The sequence below is a fragment of the Lissotriton vulgaris genome, chromosome 1_1 (genome assembly GCF_964263255.1).
Source record: "Lissotriton vulgaris chromosome 1_1, aLisVul1.2, whole genome shotgun sequence".
In the NCBI taxonomy this organism is placed as follows: domain Eukaryota; kingdom Metazoa; phylum Chordata; class Amphibia; order Caudata; family Salamandridae; genus Lissotriton; species Lissotriton vulgaris.
In genome coordinates, this window is record NC_141685.1 from 1,134,290,525 (window position 1) to 1,134,309,855 (window position 19,331).

At 44.1% G+C, this 19,331-nt stretch overlaps 1 protein-coding gene across 5 annotated transcripts in view; it reads left to right on the forward strand.

The window, feature by feature from the left end:
- LOC147748775 (breast cancer anti-estrogen resistance protein 3 homolog) overlaps positions 1–19,037 on the forward strand; it is a 232,009-nt gene extending 212,972 nt beyond the window's left edge. For all 5 annotated transcript variants that reach the window (XM_086963797.1, XM_086963798.1, XM_086963794.1 and 2 more), the window contains 5 exons: positions 959–1,074; positions 4,179–4,350; positions 14,987–15,098; positions 15,368–15,559; positions 16,723–19,037. In XM_086963797.1, coding sequence (XP_086819923.1) covers positions 959–1,074; positions 4,179–4,350; positions 14,987–15,098; positions 15,368–15,559; positions 16,723–16,895 — 765 coding nt within the window. In that variant the 3' untranslated portion in view covers positions 16,896–19,037. The remainder of the gene's footprint in view (positions 1–958; positions 1,075–4,178; positions 4,351–14,986; positions 15,099–15,367; positions 15,560–16,722) is intronic.
- Positions 19,038–19,331: the final 294 nt, after the last annotated feature.

The following is a 19,331-nucleotide window of genomic DNA, read 5'->3' on the forward strand; positions in this document are numbered from 1 at the left end:
ACAATTCCTGGAGGCCGTCCGCACTGGGAGCAGCACCAACACCCACCGACCACGCACGCAACCTGGGGTTCACCCTCAACTCAACACTCTCCATGACCAAGCAAGTCAACGCTGTCTCGACCTCCTGCTTCAACACCCTCCGCATGCTCTGCAAGATCTACAGGTGGATCACTGCCAAAACAAGAAGAACAGTCACCCAGGCCCTCGTCAGCAGCAGGTTGGACTACGGAAGCGCCCTCTACGCAGGAGCCTCTGCCAAATTCCTGAAACGACTACAACGCATACAGAACGCCTCTGCACACTTGATCTTCGACATCCCTCGTCGCAGCCACATTACACCCCACCTGAGAGACCTGCACTGGCTTCCCGTCAACAAGAGGATCACCGTCAAACTCCTCACCCATGCACACAAGGCACTCCTCAACACTGACCAGCATACCTCAACAGACGACTCACCTTCTACACTCCCAACCGCCAGCTCCGCTCCGCCGACCTCGCCACCGTCCCCCGCATACGAAGAGCGACCTCCGGTGGCAGATCGTTCTCCCACCTCGCCGCCAAGACCTAGATCACCCTCCCCACCCTCCTACGGCAGATCCAGGACCTACTAACCTTCAGGAGACTACTCAAGACCTGGCTCTTCGAGCAGTAGCAGCATCCCCCCCCCCCCCCCAGCGCCTTGAGACCTGCACGGGTGAGTAGTGCGCTTTACAAATGTTCTGATTGATTTATTGATTGATTGTCGTTTTTGGCTTGGCTCTTCTAACTCTACCAGGACCTGTCTAGGCATGTCTCAGCTTTCATAAGCCGATTTCACATCTCCCAGGTCTTTCACAGCTCTTTCAGACCGTCTCAGCTCCCTCTGTCCATCTCAGCTCTCTCACGTTTCTGAGGTCATGGTTGGGGCACAGGCAAACTTCCCTGGGAGCGTGGATACTTATGTGTGCGATTATTGCAGGTTCTCAGAATCCGAGGAGTCTCGCGAGAGCAGCAGAAGAGGATGGGCGTCGCCTCGGGCCTAGAACTGATAACCCTGCCCTATGGAAGCCAGCTGAGAAAAGACCTGCTAGAGAGGTGAAGCCTTATCTCTTTCCCTCTGCTGTTAGAGAGAAGTCCTGTCCCTCTCTCTGTCACTTTCCTCCACAGAGATGCAGCCATATCGGTCTGCTCTTCTATCCCATTCCCAGCTGATAGGGCACTTTCTGTCTGCCCTCATCCTTCCTGCTGGAAAGGGGAAGACCTGTCTCTGTCCTTCTGTCTCTGCTGCTAGATCTTAGCAGACTGGTCTCTTTTCCCTCTGTCCATGCTTCCAGATAGCTGGCGTCACCCCTGTCTATTGCTTCAGCCTTCTTGCTAAAGGACTGCCTGTCTTTCTCTCCCTTGGGTGCTGTAGAGGTGAAATCCTGTGTCTCACTGTAGAGACATCAAAACACAAGGATGCCAGTGTCACTGGGGGCAGATGCATAATCTCCTCCCTGAAAAATTAGATCTTACCACCAATGACAGTGGAGAAGGGAGAGGCCATATTCCTAGTTACGATTTGTAATAATACTAATGTAAAAAGAGATACAAGGCTGATCTATGTATTCTAATGTTTGAATATTTTAAATTGTGAGTTTTTAAATTATGAGTTTTTAATTAACTGTATAATAAAGCGGACTACTAAGTATGAGTTTTGGGGAACGGTAGCAGATGAAGGGGGTATTTCTAAGATTCCAATTTAAGACCTGTGAAGAAGGAGTAAATAAAAGAATCAGCTAAGAATGAGGACGTGTAGGTAGGGAGCAAATGCATTTGGTGTGATTGCTTCTTAGTAAAAGCACTGCAGAGTATTAGGGGGTGTTCCAGTGTATGTGTTCATTGCGAGGGTGGGGGTGGATGTTTAGAAAAATCACAGTCCACAAAGATAGCAGTGGAATCTTTATATGTACAAACCCCTACACTGGTTGCAGGAAGGCACTCGTTCACGGCAGTGTCCTATGGATGCTGGTTGGCACGCCCATCCAGACTGCATTACACCCAAACATTCCAAGCACTTTTTAACACGTCATTCCTAAAGCAATAGTAGTACATGGGGTCCACTGTGCAACCCTTTCTTTCAATCTGTTGTAAAGAGGTATCTATAATCCTGCTTATTGTTTCGACTAAACCATTGCACTTGGGATTTCACAAGGCAATGCGTCTATGTCGAAACCTAAAATCTTCCAAGAATGTCTTGATCTTACTTGAACAGACCTGAGCCTGTTCTTTTTTTATGAATGTACTAAGCAAAACTTCCTGTATGAATATTTTTCTCAAAACCAGATAGATCTGGAAATGTCATCACCTGCAAGATCTACTTGTCTGCTGGGTACAGCAACAATGGCATACCATGCTCCCCGTCGCAACGTTCCTCCTTGGAACCACCTATATCCATGGCAACCTCATCTCCCCAGGCCCTTCTACCGTTTTGCGCTCTGATACTCTTTTTACGCAATGATTGTTGCATACATTCTTTTCACAAGCATCTCAATCGTAGGCTCCATACCAGACCACCAGTGATTCTAATCTGTCTGTATGTCATTCTGTGCTCTAAGTGGCCTTCATTTGCCATGACAACTATCTTTTATCTTACCTCCTCCGCTGGTATCACTCTTTCAACCCCTCCTACAGCTGATGGCTCAGGTACACATTTTACGCCCCCTAATCTTTGGTGCCGCAGTCTTCCACTTCTTCAAAATGGATCCCTTTACTACACGCACCAACATCTAGGATCCGATTTTGAGTTGGATCATAAAACAAAGTCCTCTGATGTGTGGAAGAACTGCAAAATCTGGTGCAAATTCTGCTGGTGATATTCCTCTGCTATACCATCCCTCTGACAGAGGAGATTAAGTGCCTGATTCAGCCTTTCCTCCACCCATCCGAAGAGCTTCTGTTGCCAGACAATTTTAAATGAGGGTCCTCCTTCCTTTCATCCAAGTATCCAGTGCACTCTATGGTATCTACTGCCACTGCTACTTGGTCGACTTTCAACTCAACACTGTCATCATACTCTGCTGCGTAACCCTGCTTCAAAAATGTCTTTGTGTCCATCCATCGGTCACTTTGACCAAAAAAATGAACACTCACTGCATTCTTCTTTCCCCAGTACATGATCCACTGTACAATTCTACGCATGCATGCAGATTGCCTGTCTTGCCGGGAGTAGACGGGTGGGCCCCATGGTCATCAAAATGTGTGCAAGTGATGTGTTTTCAGTGCTGGCTTCAAATGGTACCCCTCCCCCCGAAATACCTTGTTGCCATACTTTCAGATGTCCGCGAGCCATACCCAATGGTAAAATCTTCTTCTGATTGTATTTACAGTCGAATAGCTCAAACGCCTACCTTGAAAATGTGCAGCAACAATTGAGCCAAACCGAAGGGTCTTCCTTTGTATATCAACTAAATGCAATATTGTTTGCCATTTGACTCTCCTTTTCAACACTATGAAATCCTTCCTTACATGCATTACTTCATTAATAGACGCTGACTGTTTTTTCAGATGTTGGGTTTTAATGGCAAATTGATTAATGAATTTTGAATACAATTCTTTGCCAATCAAAGATGGATTTGAGGTGGTCCTTGCCCCTCCTGACTAAGGTGCAAGTATGATCTCAGCGTTAATGCCTGGAGTTGGATCTCTTCCTTGCTAAACATATGTCCTAAATATGCTGTTTTCCAAGAGGCAGCCCTCATGGGATGGAGCCAGGATTAAAGTAGCTAATTGAACCAAAACCCCTTCTAGACCCCCATTCAATGCATCGAATTGGAACAATAGGAACTGTAACAATGTCTTTACAGAAGTTGCTCCTTTCTCCCCAAACTGAAATACTTCTTAGGTTGCTAGAGTGAACCACATCGACAAGACACTGTCGCCAGTTATGACCTTACATCTAAACATGATGACCTGTTATGAGATCCAAGTGATGGCCCTCAGTAGGAAGCCAAACGTATGCACCCAAGGTAAAAATTAAATGACTTCTTCCCAATCTGCGCCTTCCTCCCACCAAACCTGCTGCCCATAAAATGGAGGACCTGGGCATGCTACACCAGATGAAGTGTTAACAGTGAATCAAGAGCACTGTAATAATAGACCGGCATGCAAATCCATTTCTGCACTAGAGGGTGACGCTTGTTCTCTCTTCCATTCCCCAGGCATCACTTAATCGCGTTGGGTATTGCAGTGGACATACTGGGCTGTACCGGGGCGCTTGCAGAGAGGGTCGATACTCTGCACAGGATCATACAGCTGGCAGCTGAGTTGAAAACAACTGCGGGAGACCTCTATGCCTTCTCTGCAGTCATGAAGGCCTTGGAGTTTCCACAGGTGAGTCCTGTTTTCAGCAGGGGGCTAGCACTTCCGCAGGTGAGGCAGGGCTAGGTGGTTCCACAGGTGAGTCCTGGTTTCAGCAGGGGGCGAAGCACTTCCACAGGTGAGAGGGGGCTAGGTGGTTCCACAGGGGAGTCCTGGTTCTAGCAGGGGGCGAAGCACTTCCAAGGTGAGAGGGGGCTAGGTGGTTCCACGGGTGAGTCCTGGTTTCAGCAGGGGGCTAGTACTTCCGCAGGTGAGGCAGGGCTAGGTGGTTCCACTGGGGAGTCCTGGTTTCAGTAGGGGCGAAGCACTTCCACAGGTGAGAGGGGGCTAGGTGGTTCCACGGATGAGTCCTGGTTTCAGCAGAGGGCGAAGCACTTCCACAGGTGAGGGGGGCTAGGTGGTTCCACAGGTGAGTCGTGGTTTCAGCAGAGGGCAAAGCACTTCCGCGGGTGAGAGGGGGCTAGGTGGTTCCACAGGTGAGTCCTGGTTTCAGCAGGGGGCGAAGCACTTCCGCGGGTAAGAGGGGCCTAGGTGGTTCCACAGGTGAGTCCTGGTTTCAGCAGGGGGCGAAGCACTTCCAAGGTGAGAGGGGGCTAGGTGGTTCCACAGGTGAGTCCTGGTTTCAGCAGGGGGCGAAGCACTTCCACAGGTGGGGGGGGGGGGGCTAGGTGGTTCCACAGGTGAGTCCTGGTTTCAGCAGGGGGCGAAGCACTTCCACAGGTGAGGGGGGCTAGGTGGATCCACAGGTGAGTCCTGGTTTCAGCAGGGGGCGAAGCACTTTCACAGGTGAGGGGGGCTAGGTGGTTCCACAGGTGAGTCCTGGTTTCAGCAGGGGGCCAGCACTTCCGCAGGTGAGGGGGGCTAGGTGGTTCCACAGGTGAGTCTTGATATCACAAAAGGCCCTGAAGATCATATAAGTAAGACCCAGTGTCATTAGGTTCCTTGGAGTGGTCTTGACATGGGTTAGTGCTGATATCACCAAGTTTCTTGCATGCATATATAAGGCATTTCTGTGTATGTAGCCTACCTGTGTGTGATGTAGCATGTGTGACTCTTTGAGTGACATCTTATTGCGGGCAGTAAATGGTGTAAAACGGAGATTGTCAGTGCTCTTTTTGAGTTGTATTCAAGCATATGCTGTTTGTGTTCATAATGTATATCTCAAAACTACAACTGTCATAATGCATCGGAAAATGACATGACCCACTGAACTACATACTCTTGGCATGAGGAAATTGAACAGATCAAGTTGAGAATTCTAACCTACATCAGGCCCCAACTTACTTTCTTTATTGTGGTATAGATATGTACTTATTTGGAAGAGCAGGAAATGTATGTATTTCAGACAAAAGCACAGCCTGATATTTTTTTTACATTCTGAATAATATGGGGATTCAACTTGTCAGAGTAAATATCCAATTCAATTTATTTCCGTGCATACTTATTTTATTTTGTTTTTCTGATTAGAAATACAAACCTGTGGAAGGCATGCAGATGTCTGCCTGATTAGGATCGAGGGTGTATCTCCTTAAAGCTCTGGCATGCTGCTGTATGCTGGACCCCCAGCCCCATCAACAAATAAGATATCCCAATTCAAAAGTCTTGCCCTAACCTGCTGCTGAGGGCGGCTGGGTACATACGCGACTCCCACATATTAATAGTGACCTTTTTCTTGGTGATTTCGTGAGACTTCAGGCAACGGCAGGAAGTTGCCGGTTCTATGTGGTGTGTGGTGAGTCCGTGGAAATCCCACGGTGCAGGGGAACCCAAGCTTGGTGAGACGGATGAGTGTGGACACAGAGCGGTGTTCGAGGTCTGCAGCCTTTGCCATGGACATTTGACACCTTAACAAAAACTACTGGGTTCGGGCTCCCAACAGCACTGCTTGCCACAAGCAATTTGAACAACTGAGATTGCATGTGCTGCCAATCCTTTCACTTACTTGTTTATAGTTAGAACACCTGACCATTAAACAAATGTTCCTAAGACCAAAGAGTGTCGTTTTATTTCTATTTTATTTTGAAAAAAGGATTTATTTTTATTATTAGAATATCCACAGCTTTTTTGAAAATTTTTAAGGCAACATTTTTTTGACCTTATGTACAATTAATAAATCATCATTATTTGAACACAAGAAAACGTTTTCAATAGAAATCTTTTTCTAGACTTTATAGACAACATATAATACAACAACACTCAGTCATACTACTCACAAACCACACTATTTACATATCTACAAACAATACAAAGAGAGAACATATAAATTATATATACAATGTAATCACTTGATTTACAATGAAGCCTAGAACCTAATCATGTATTTACAAAGCTATTCAAAAGTAAATATCATCCAATTCTTGGTTTGTTAAAGGCTTGAAAGGTCATACGCGTTTCGAACTCATATGAGTGAATGAGTTCTCTTCAGGACCAAGGTCTGTGAAAAGAGAAGGGGGAAACTTATTGGTATTCTATTTAGAAATGGAACAAGCACCTCCTACCCCTACTACTAGCTCGTGTCTCTTACCTCTCAGATACTGAGAAACCAGCACAACAACAGCGAGTAATCTGGACACCCAGCCATCTGTCATAGAAAAATAATTGAGTCCCATCAATGTCTGTCAAAACAATGACCATATTGCATCACATTCAAACTCCAACCTATTTCTTTCATGCTTACATGATTCAGGGCGGGGCCAGGCTTTTTGACGACTCTGGGCGCTCGAGCTCCGGCTGTTTGTGAAAACGAAATATTGTAAGTAATGGCTCTGGGATCGGTGACAAAGGGGCGGGGGGGGAAGGCTGCAAGTAGCTTAGCGGTGAATTCTCACCTCGGGTCTTGATGCAGTGTCTTCAAGAGGCCGGTGCGGTATTGGATCAAACAATGGTCCGTGGTACTTGAGAGTGAATCTAGGAGACCGGGACAGAAAGCTACAATCAGCGTGTGTCCCCTGTCGCTGGATTTCTAAAGGAGTTATATCAGCGCGTGGCTTACCTGTCAGCAGGGTTGTCGGCGTGGATTTGCACAACACGACAGGTGTGTGTTGGTGAATTGCGTGTGCACATTTGTTGGAAATGCACAGCTTGTTGAGGATTGTCATCTGATGGGAATGCAGAGTGTATCGAATACATTTGTGACATTTGTGACTCACAAACCACACTATTTACATATCTACAAACAATACAAAGAGAGAACATATAAATTATATATACAATGTAATCACTTGATTTACAATGAAGCCTAGAACCTAATCATGTATTTACAAAGCTATTCAAAAGTAAATATCATCCAATTCTTGGTTTGTTAAAGGCTTGAAAGGTCCTGTTGTTCTCTCTTTGTATTGTTTGTAGATATGTAAATAGTGTGGTTTGTGAGTAGTATGACTGAGTGTTGTTGTATTATATGTTGTCTATAAAGTCTAGAAAAAGATTTCTATTGGAAAAGTTTTGTTGTGTTCAAATAATGATGATTTATTAATTGTACATAAGGTCAAAAAAAATTTGCCTTAAAAATTTTCAAAAAAACTGTGGATATTATAATAATAAAAATAAATCCTTTTTTCAAAATAAAATAGAAATAAAACGACACTCTTTGGTCTTAGGAACATTTGTTTAATGGTCAGGTGTTCTAACTATAAACAAGTAAGTGAAAGGATTGGCAGCACATGCAATCTCAGTTGATGGACATTTGACACGGCATGTTAGGCATGTGAACCAGGTGGATCTGACTAGAGCGGGAGGTGAAGTGCTGCCATCTTGCTGGCAATGCCAATGCCTACCACTCTACTCTGCAGGGACCGAAGACAGCAAATTGTCTGGACTGTGAACGTACCCAAAGTGTTGCTGTAGGACTGCCTATTAAATGGCGGACATCTTGAACCATGCCATTTGGCAATGGCAACCAAGGGTGATTTGTGTTATGATGCACTTGAGGAACTATACAGTAGTATGAATGGATTTTTCAACTTGTATCAGTCCATTGGCAGGAAGGTCATATGCCCATCCTCATTTGTAAAGATAAACAGATTGCAGACGCTGTTAGTGACTAGGCAATACTGGGTGCCGCCAGCATTTTTTACATTGCATTAGGGGTCCCCACAAGTGTTAAGGCCCAGAAATACTGAGACCAAGACTTGATATGCCTACCCAGCGGCTTTACTCAACCTTTAGCCAAAGCGAACTGAGAAAACACAATACTAACACTCTTTACAGATGCTGAAAAAATAGAAGGCTTAAAAATCATAGGCCCACCACAGTCCAACGCAATGTCAGCTACCTTGTTGTGAATTATTATGATTTGATGATGAGAGGCATCCTTTTGAGGAAGTCACACATAAACTTTGGGTTGAAATATCACATATGTATTATTTCCTCCAGCAAAGCTATGCATTGACGTAAGGGGAAGAAGCAATTCTTTGACAGACCTGAGTAGACACAACACTCCAAGGAAAGTCTAAACATCTAAAGACAACACTTACAGTGATGTCTAGGTCTCTATAATGACAACTGTGTGCATGAAGGTAAATGGTGTACCTTGTATCCAGCACTGTAACTGGACAACGCATTTCTCCTATTGTGTGTGTAAAGTAGCAGTGGGCTAAAGAATGGGTAGGATGGAATAGCAGTACGGTGCTAAACTTGAATCTGACACAAACACACAGGTGTAGCAGTTGCTATGGAGGGCCTACGACTTCCCCACAGAACTTGGGTCCAATTCTACCCGGGAAAGATCCTTAGGAGGGTTTTGATGCCTTTTCTTTTGCTACATGTGAGACTTTGGGCCACATATAGAGTTTGACAGGGCACTATCCTTGCCATAAATTGGCAGAGCTCCCACCCTGCTAAACTTGCAGTTCCCACCTCATTTAGAAATGGGGAAATCACTGGGTCCCCCACTTCTAAATGTGGCTAAGCTCCCTACAGACCAGGGTCATTGATATGTTTTATTTTTCTCAAACAAACTCCTGCTTTAGGAGTTTATTTTGAGAAATCAACAAAGCTTGATAAGTGTGCCAAGAAAACAAGGCACCTGCTCAGTAGATATTTTAGCTACAAAACTGCAGACAGTGTGTAATGAAGCCTTGACTGCAGGGAGGCTTCTTAAATGCATGAACGATGCAGTAGTGATTGTACTAAGCCGGGTAATGGTCAATTGAGTAGAACTACTATCATCCATTGTGTATGATCACTCCCCACTTCACCTTCCTCCCACACACAGCGACTTTCAGAGGAGCACTTCTCAATTAGCGTGCAACAAGTGAATCTCCTGTCGTCCAAGTTTACCAATAAAAGGGCACGAACTCTGAGAAGTTAGGAGGATACTACTAGTGTTACTTTCTCATTTCAAAGAAGGATGGAGGCAAGCCTATTTTAGGCCTCAGCATGCTGAACACCTTTCTAGGGAGGGACAGATTCATAATGCTCACCCTGGCTCAGAACCAGTAGGCCTGGACACAGGAGACTTGAAAACTACTTTGGCTTGCGAAACGTGTATTTCCTGATACTTGTCCTGCATTCAAAGGCATTACTTGCAGTTCAAGGTGGGCCTGAAACACTTTTATTTCACTGTATTCTGCTTCGGCCTTACATCAGCCAGTTAGTATTCACTAAAGTGATGGTGGTGGTCGCTGCCCAACTTTGAAGCTTGGGGCTACAGATGTTCCCGTACCTTGATGACTAGCTGCTAAATACAGGCCCAACCGCAGGGAGTCGTAGACCATCTTTTAATGACGGCCGACCTCCTGACATTGTTGGGTTTCACCATTAACAAACGAAAGTCCTATCTGAGCCCGTGCAAAGACTTTCATTCATGGCGACAGTTCCGTACACAGCAGCGTTCAGGGCCTTACCTCTGCTGAAGCAGGTCCGGGTCTTTTAGGATATGATCCTGATGTTTCAGGATCAGTTTTGGTTTTCAGTGAGGCTGGTTCTGGTGTTCCGTGTTCTCTTGGCTTTGTGCATCCTCCTATACCGGATGCCAGGTGGCACATTTGGCCATGAATTGTAACCTCAATCCCTGTGATCCCAGCATCAGGATGCCTCTCCGACTCCTTTCAAATTTCTAGTAAGATGCTGGATCTGCAGTGGTGACTGATGGATGCCAACCTAATCTTCAACAAGCCACTCCCCCTCCACCACCCAGAGAGCATTTTGTTGACAGACATGCCACTGCTGGGTTGGAGAAATGTAAAGGGGCCTCTGATGGAAGGGAAACTCAATATCAGACCTCTGAAGCTTTTCTCGATTTGTCTGGCCCCAAAAGTCTCCCTGCCATGTATTAAAAGGAGGCTGGTGCAGGTTCTTGTGAACAATCCAACTGCCATGTGATACTGCAAGAAGCAGGCCTGAGTATGGGGGTCTTGGATTTTGTGTCAGAATCACTTCTGAAATGGCTGTACCAGCAGATCATCATACTGGTTGCCAACTTACTGGTGGGGTCTCTAAATGTCAGGTGGACAAGTAGGTATTGTCTGGGAGGCCACAAGTAGCATCTTCATCTTAAGGAGGTGCAGAGTGACTTCGAGGATTGGTGAATGCCCTGGCTAGTACTATTCGCCACTTTCGAGAATGGGCAGTGTCAACAATTCTGCTTTCTGGAGTTTTCTACAAGATATTTGTTAGATGATGCATTTTAGCTGGGATGGAAGGTGTACACATTTCCACTGCTGCCTCGAGTTCTGATCAAGATCACAACAGACCCGGTCCTAGTCATTGTTATCACCCTGGACCAGGCCAGGAAAGTGTGGTACCCAGAGTGCCTAAGCATTTGTCCTCCGAGCAGACTGTCGCTTCAGAAGGCCTACTGTCACAGCAACAGAGCAGTAGCTTGCATCCGAGTTTCCACAACCTATACACGTATGTATGAATATTGTGTGGTGGCAGCTAAAAGTTTATGACTTGCTGACCAAGGTGGTGGATGTCATCTTAGCAGCCAGGCAGTCTTCCATGACGCGATATACAGTAGGTCCAGGGACAAATGTGTAGCCTTCTGTGGTGCCCAAACACTGACCACTTGCAAGCCAAACTTTCAGACGATATTAGTCCTTTTGTTAGTCCATCAAAGTCCTGAGATGGGCACAGTGAAAGGTTATTTATTGCCCCTTTGAGCTAACCTGTGTTTATCTGACCAACTGTCTTTGTTTAAGTCGCCGATTGTGATATATTTTAGAAAAGGTTTGACTCACATGTTTCCTCCAAAACGATTTGTTGGATCCCAATGCGATCTGAGCTTGGTCTTGATATTTCCCATATACATGCCCTTCAAGCCAATATACATTTGTTACATTGCCTCAGTGTACCGCCTAGGAGTACTTTCTATGCAACCAACCTACACCACTTTTTTTTCTAGACAAATTTGTACTGAGGATCCAGGTAGCATCCTACCAAAAGTCAGAACACCTTTCCACGTTGGCCAATTGATCACTCTATACACACAAAAAGGAGCACAGAGGGAAAACAGGACCCAAGTCGCCCTCCACTCATATAGTCATACAAACAAAAATGACCGGGTACCCTTAGGCAATGTTATATAAATTTTCGTGTACGTCGTATTGTAAATTTTTTACAAATATCTCCCCTCTCTTAGAAACAATTGGGGTAGAGAGTACACTATTTACAAGCCAATTTAAAAGGCCTCCATCCCATCTATGACAGTCCTAATCAACGGACAACACAAAATGTGAAGTTACTGTGAAAAAAAATTTGAAAAGGCGAGATGACCCCTCGCGGGCGAACCACCATCGGGATATCTGGTTGGTACTCACCAGTTTAGCCCTGTTCTCATCATTGAAGGTCATCAAGCCCTTAATTAAATGTGTCCAACTAAAGAAAATATGTGAGTGTATATAAGTGCAGTGGAAAAACAAACAACAGACAAAATGTGTAATGCAAAGATAGGATTGCACGTTGCTTTCAATTTTATTATTTTACTTCGTGCAACCTATCAAGTTAAAAGCAAGCGAGGTTTGGTTACTAATCATGCAGCCCAAAACCACAAGCCAACATGTTTCATTGCCTTGTGTAATTTTTAGGCAAATTCTTCAGGGCAGTAATTTTCATGCCACTGCATCAATGCTGGGCACACCATTCATCAAGACCTTACTCAGCCCAGGTGACTCCTACCGGCCGTAAGGATTAGAATAAAATGCAGGACAAACCCCTCCTGTGAGTCGCCCCCAGTTTCCAGTCGATGTCTGGATCGATCTAGAACAAACAACGCACCTTGTCTCGACCTGTTGTATAATTGATCACTCTACCAGTGTTTTTGCCCAGCTTCATCCCTTGAAATAGGAGGAGAGACCTCATCTCATCGACCATAAGACTTCGTTTGGCATAGTCACATATATCCCTTCCGTTTTGTCATCCTTTGTGCTGCTAATGTAAAATTATATCCTCAGCTCATTGAATGATTGCAGATTTTTATTTAGAATGTGGTACTTTTTTGATGCAAATAGAATTCAGTTCGGAGGCTGGTATCTTGGCCCCTTACACTGAATCCTGCTTGTTTGTACTACTCAAATAAACTGGTGTTACAACATTGGAGTCTACTGGAATTCATAAATACTATTGGATGCTGAGCTCTTACATGAACCATGCCATCATATGGATGAACAGCTCTTCGTGGGGTTTTCTGTTGTAAAGAAAGGCAAGGTGGTTCAAAAAAGCACCAGTTAATGTGGATAGTCCCTTTGCATCAAAATATGCTGTGCACTTGGAAAGAAGCAGCCCCCTCAAGGCCTGAGGACCCATTATATGAGGGTCAAGTATGCTACAATCTCTTTTGCAAGATGGACACATGATTTAGATATTTGCCAGGTTGCGATGTGGGCACTGGTGCAAAAGTTCTCAAAATACTACTGCCTTGGCATTCAGGTCCAGAGGAAGATCACTTGTGTCTGCTCAGTTTTGCAGGATGACTTTGGTTTGGGTCCTCTCCCCTTCCCCTCAACCTTTGGGAATTGCTGCTGTAGATCTCTTCTAAGGTAAGGAATTTGTTTTAAGTATCCATCAAAAGAACAAGTCACTTACTCACTTACCTTCCGCAAAAATGTTTTCAGTGGATATTCTAAATGCAGATTCCTCACAGCCCTCCCAACTCCCTGTTCTGCAGAGTGGCCTCTTTAACATCTAATAAGGTCCCAATGTTAAAGACCAGGACACTATCTCAGTCAATTTGTTAAACTCTCAGTGTGTGAGTGCATGGAATGAGAAACCTATAAGAAATTGGCATCAGTACACTGGGGTGGTGCTTATATGGGGTTCTCTCTTCCGGAGTGGTATGGACTCATTGGGGAGCCGCAGGGCACCACCTGATGATGCAAGGGAATATTGCTGAAGTAGTCTCCTTATCCAGTCTGGCGCCTGAGGATATTCCGAAGGTGAGGTATATGCTATTAGATAGAGTATACAATTATATAGAGCATTACTGAAGGTAAGTAGCTTTTTTGTCTTATTTAGGCTAACTGTGCTTCTTTAACTAGTGTTCAAGGTTCCTTACGGTTCCTAGGCGCATTCGCTGTTCTGTTTTTACTGTAGCAGGAATGCTGTGGCACTCTACTGTGGTGTGACTAGATTATCTGTGGTCAGGGCTGACAGGCAGTACAGGTTACAAGGAAACTCCCAGGGATCTAGGGGCATGGGTACATTTCAGGGCATCATAGGGTGACAAATCCTAATGTATTTTGAAGTAATCAAAGGGAGTGGCACAATGTTTTCGTAAAAAAAAAGCGCACAGTTTAGGATATCTTGTTTTCTAAGCATGTCCACTGTGATGTCACTGGTGATAAAGGATCTACTTCTGATATTATGAGCTAACCTTTGTACTGCAACTGTTGTTTCTGTTGTTTTACACACTGTATATAAGGTTATAGGTTCAGTTTCTTTTTAATCTATTTTTCTTTGCTTTTGCTATCATGCTTTTTTTCTGGTGTTCTATGGCTTGCTGTTGTCTACCTGGTTATGTGTGTTCAGTCTGTTATCATGTCTTGTGGGAGCTGGTGTTCCGTGTTCTGTCTGTGGTGCTGTGTATGGTTGGATCTAGTGTTCTTTATTTTGTCTGTGATACAGTCTTGGTGGTACCTAGTGTTATTTCTGTGGTAGGTGTCTGGTGGGATCTACTGTTCTATGTTCTGTCTTTGGTACTCTCATGGTGACATTTAGTGTTCTGTCTGTGGGACTATGTCTGGTTGGATCTAATGGTTTGTGTTCCAGGCTTTAGAACTTTACCCCAATGGGTCTAGGTTTCTGACTGTGGTACTGTGTCTGGTGGGGCCCACTGTTTTGTGGCTTGCCTGAAGAAACTGTCTTCGTGGGATCTAGTGTTCTGCCTAGCTACCGTGTCTGGCAGGATCTAGTGGTCTGTGGTACAGTATCTTGTAGGATCTGGTGTTCCTTGTTCTATCTGGGGTACTGTGTCTCAGTGAGCTATAGTGGTGTGTCTTTGGTACTGTGTGTGATGGGAGCTAGTGTTCTGTGGTGTCTGTGTGTCTGTAGTTCTGACGTCTGTGTGTCTCATAGACTCTAGTGATCTGTGTGTGGTGGGATGTAGTGGTCACTGTTCTGTCTGTGTTAATCTTGGTTTGCCTGCTATGCTCTTCCTGGTCTTGTAGGTTGGATTCTTCATGGTGTAACTCTTGTTTTGGGATCTTTGCAGATCATTCGCCTGCAGCAGACCTGGCAGGCGCTACGGCAGACCCACACTGGCAGCGCCATCACATTCGAGAAGCAGCTAAAACCATACCTTAAAGCTCTGAATGAGGCCAAAGGTCAGAATCTGTACTTCCATTCCTACACACCCCTATGATACCTAACCTCCTACTGCAACCTCATACTTCTCTATCTCTGGACTCAAACTTCTCCTACAACTAGTCCCCCAAGCTGCCTCTGTACCTGAACCCTCACACTCTTTCACGCCTGGCCTCACATTACAGTCCCACACTCGTTTTTTGATATTTACCCCTGTTATTTACTGTTGCATTGTCAGCCTGTGCTGGATCATTGTCTGGTAACAACATCTGCCTCTTTCATCCTGCAGAGAGCCCTCCCGTAGGAATCGGAGGCATAGCCGTTCCTCACATCATACCCCTTTTGAATCTCATGGAGGGGGTAGAGGTGTTGGAGCACACCGAGGATAGCTGCGAGCTGCTGTTTCGGGTCCTGGCTTCAGCTCGGAGCATGGCCATGAACGCAGCAGTATACCAAAATAACGCGGAGGCCAAACTCGTAGGTAAGGAGGAGATGAGGGAACTGGAGGAGAGAGGTCACCGTGGTCACGCTAGATGAGGGGTGAGTGAATGAATGAACAAGGACATGATAACAGATCACTCTGCAATGTGCAATGTCACCAAGTGCTCGTCTGTGATGTAGTTGCTTGAAGGAGAAGAAAGGTAAAAGAAAAAGGGACTAAAGGAAGGAATCCCTGCATCAGGGTTGATCCAAAAATGGAGTTCCAAAGTTGTACCCTCAAATTGTAGAGGCATTTACATCCCATAGATGGGGTGGGTAGAGTCGTAAAAGGAGTGCCAGAAAAGCTCATATTGTAAAAAAAATTGGAGCTGTTCCATAGTTGCATTTGTAGAGAATACATTGGCAATTTAACAGAACCTGACCTTTGTCTGGCAACCAATCGAGCATGCTCCGATCCAGGGTCACACGGTTCACTTTGCCTAATCTATAAATCAGACAGATGGCAGCGTCTTGGCATTTTGTAAGTGAAAAGTTCCATTTTTGGCAGTCAGAAAGTACAATAGTACAGCACTGTTTTTTGTGGCTAGACCAATTGAATGCAGTCCTCTCTCTTAACTCTGATTGGCTGTTGCCAACCAATCAGTGTGTTGTTGTGTTTCACAACATTGAAAGTGCGTTGAAATGACAGAGGGATGAGAAATGAGAAGTAGGAATGATGGATGAGGGGTTGGGCGAAGAAGTAGGGATGATGGATGAGAAGTAAGGATGATGAGTGAGAAGTGAGGATTAGGGATGAAAAAATTAGATGAGAAGTAAGGATGATGGGTGAGAAGTAGGGATTGTGGATGAAAAGTAGAGATGAGATGTAGGGATGATGGAAGAGAAGTAGGAATGATTGATGAGAAGTAGGGAGGATGAATGAGAAGTAGGAATGAGAAGTAGAGACACTTGATGAAAAGTTACACACCACGCTCGTTTAACAACATTGGTTCGGATTATCTGCTATCCACATTTTAATATTCCTAAATCCACTTTCCATATATATATATATTTAGTACCATACATTAGCCTGTGCCTCAGAATAAAACTGTTCTGTGCATAGAATCCTTCGCCTGCCCTCTATCCATTGGTTACCAAATGTAGTATCTCTGTTCTTGCTGCACTGACTGCTTCTCTTTACTTTTCTCTCTCTTTTGACTCCAGATTTTAAGCCCTGTCCAGAGCTCCTGGAAGCTTTCCATAGTGAGTTTGCTCTCCGACTCTTCTGGGGCAGCAAAGGAGCCGAGGTGGGACAGGCCGAAAGATTCAAGAAATTCAACCAGATCCTCACAGTTCTGTCTCTGAAGTTGGAGCCTGACAAGAAGCCGGACCGCTAGCCCACTCTCTTCACAGGAAAACTGTATTTTTGGACGTCCAGTGTCTCATGCGGTGGCCCATTCATGCCATAGCTAACTATCTAAATCTAAGGGATCTCTCGCATGCATCAGAGCTCAGCCTAGGAGATCTCAGAAATGCTGCTGGTCTCCAACGCTATGATGTATTTCAGTAATATTTTGCTGTGCCTAGAGGATTTCCTAAACACGCCTGGTTATTGAGTCTTCAGAATGCTTTGAAAACCATCAACATTGTTTCGTTGAGGTGTTGCCTAAGGTAGCAGCTACTATCCCTGGATTTCCCTTTGGTGCCCCTGGTCTAGGCGATGAAGAACGCAGCAGCAGAAAGTAAGCAGGTCTTTGAACTGTTCGCTTACATTACCCTTTCTGTAGTCACTCAGCAGCATACACAAGGTCATAGAAGAGCTACTGGAAGGTCAATGACTCTAACCTGACTGTCAGGTGGGTCAAACAATGTGTAATGTCCCTTTCGCGACACCAGTCATATGGTAAATTGGCATTCCGGTAAAAGGGCGTATATGTCAGAAACTCTTCAAGTTTTATCACAAGGGCAGAGCTGAGCCTATAGGCTATCAATAACACTGGAGGATATAGGGAATGGGAGATCTTGCAGAAACACTTCAGAACCTATGGGATTTCAGAAACACTGAGGGTTCTGCAGTAAAGAGCATTTCTCACACATTGCAAAGTAGTATCTATAGAATTTCAGAAAACCTCAGAACTGTTTTAGGTAGATCAGCAGCACTGGAGATCAAGCTCCAGGCAGTTTCGGAAACACTCCAGAACTCTAGAACTGAATTTAGAAATCTGAGAGAAAAAAGAACTGGTTCTCGTTCTTGCAGGATCTGTCAGAAACTTTCGCAGAGTCTCAATAATTTCAGAAACACCTCAGAACAGATTCCAGGAGAGATCAAAACACCCAGAACTAGATCTGCGGTATTTCACAAAAACGGCGGAGCTGGGTTTATGCGATTTCAGAGAACTGAATGACTGTCTCTCACAGTTTTTTTTAAAACTGCTTATTGGGCAGTAAGGGAGTGCTGGGAACACTACGGAATTGCACCAAAAGGATTTTTGGAAAAAACAGCAGATTCAAAGCCCTTTGTATATGAGATTGGATATTTGACGCTGTCTACACTGGATGTGAAGCTTCTTAATTTTATCTTGAAGATACTGCACTACTTAGACCTACAGTCTTCTATGTTCAAACTTGAATCCACAGAACTGTGTACACTAAATTATATATGTTACTATGAATGTACAACACTGTACAGCTTTATATATGTTACTTTGAAAGCATGCATTGCGCACAAATACATATAGCTATATATAGAGAGAGAGAGATATGTATTTATAATTTAATAGATAGCTGTGTAATATGGTCCTATATTACCATCTACATGTTTTGGCTTGTTAATTTTAACAGAAATATAAAATGGAAATATAGAGCCTTATTATACATTAAACATTATGTGTTTGTTGCAAGGCATGTTTTTGGGGGGGAGTTAGATTGAAAAATGTGTTTGTTTTCCAAACAGGGCAATGGCAGTTGAAAACAGTAAGTGAAATAGTGGACTCCACCTTTTGGTTTTCTGCAGTAAAAAGAAGATACAAATGCTTAATTGCATATATTAAAATGTAGACTTTTAGAAATTAGCACCTTTAACTTTGTTAAAAACAATCTATCCGTACAAGGGAGAGATTATTGGAGATGCTCTTTGCAACATAAGACATCTGACAGTGGGCAGTGACTGTAATTAGAATGGTGACTTGTTATTTGCATATCATGCACAGAATGTTGATTAAGCAATTGACAATTGCAAAGTTCTGGAGAGTGGTTTGGGACTGTTGTCATGATGATGAAACCCACTTTTCAGAGGGACCTGTGAAGTATTTTCTTTATTTCACAGTGACCAGTACAACATCTTTTTATAATGCTACTTTTGTGCAATAAATACAGTGGAACAGGTTTCATATATATGTGTCTCTGTAACAGATTTTAAATGTGCACACGTTGGACAGTGACTTACAGCATTCTAGACTTTACATTGAATGTACTCCATGGTTTACAATGTGCCTTTTTTATATTTGAAAAACAGTAAAACCGATATCTTCATAACTGTCCACTTTTTTGGTAGTTTTTTTAAGTATTTTCAACTTTTTGTACAATATTGTAACTGTCAAGGCTGGTTTATTGTACATGAATCTAACCAGCAACAACGACAAATTACAGTATTAAACAGACTGTATGCTCGATTGGCCTTTTCAATGTGGCTACTCAGGATTTTGTTTTTTCTATTACTGGACACTATATGTTTACTGGAATTAGAACTCTGCACTTTACCTGTGCTAACCAGAAGTAAAGGGCATGTGCTTCCCTTTAAACATTTCAATTTTGCATACTCCTAATTGGTATAT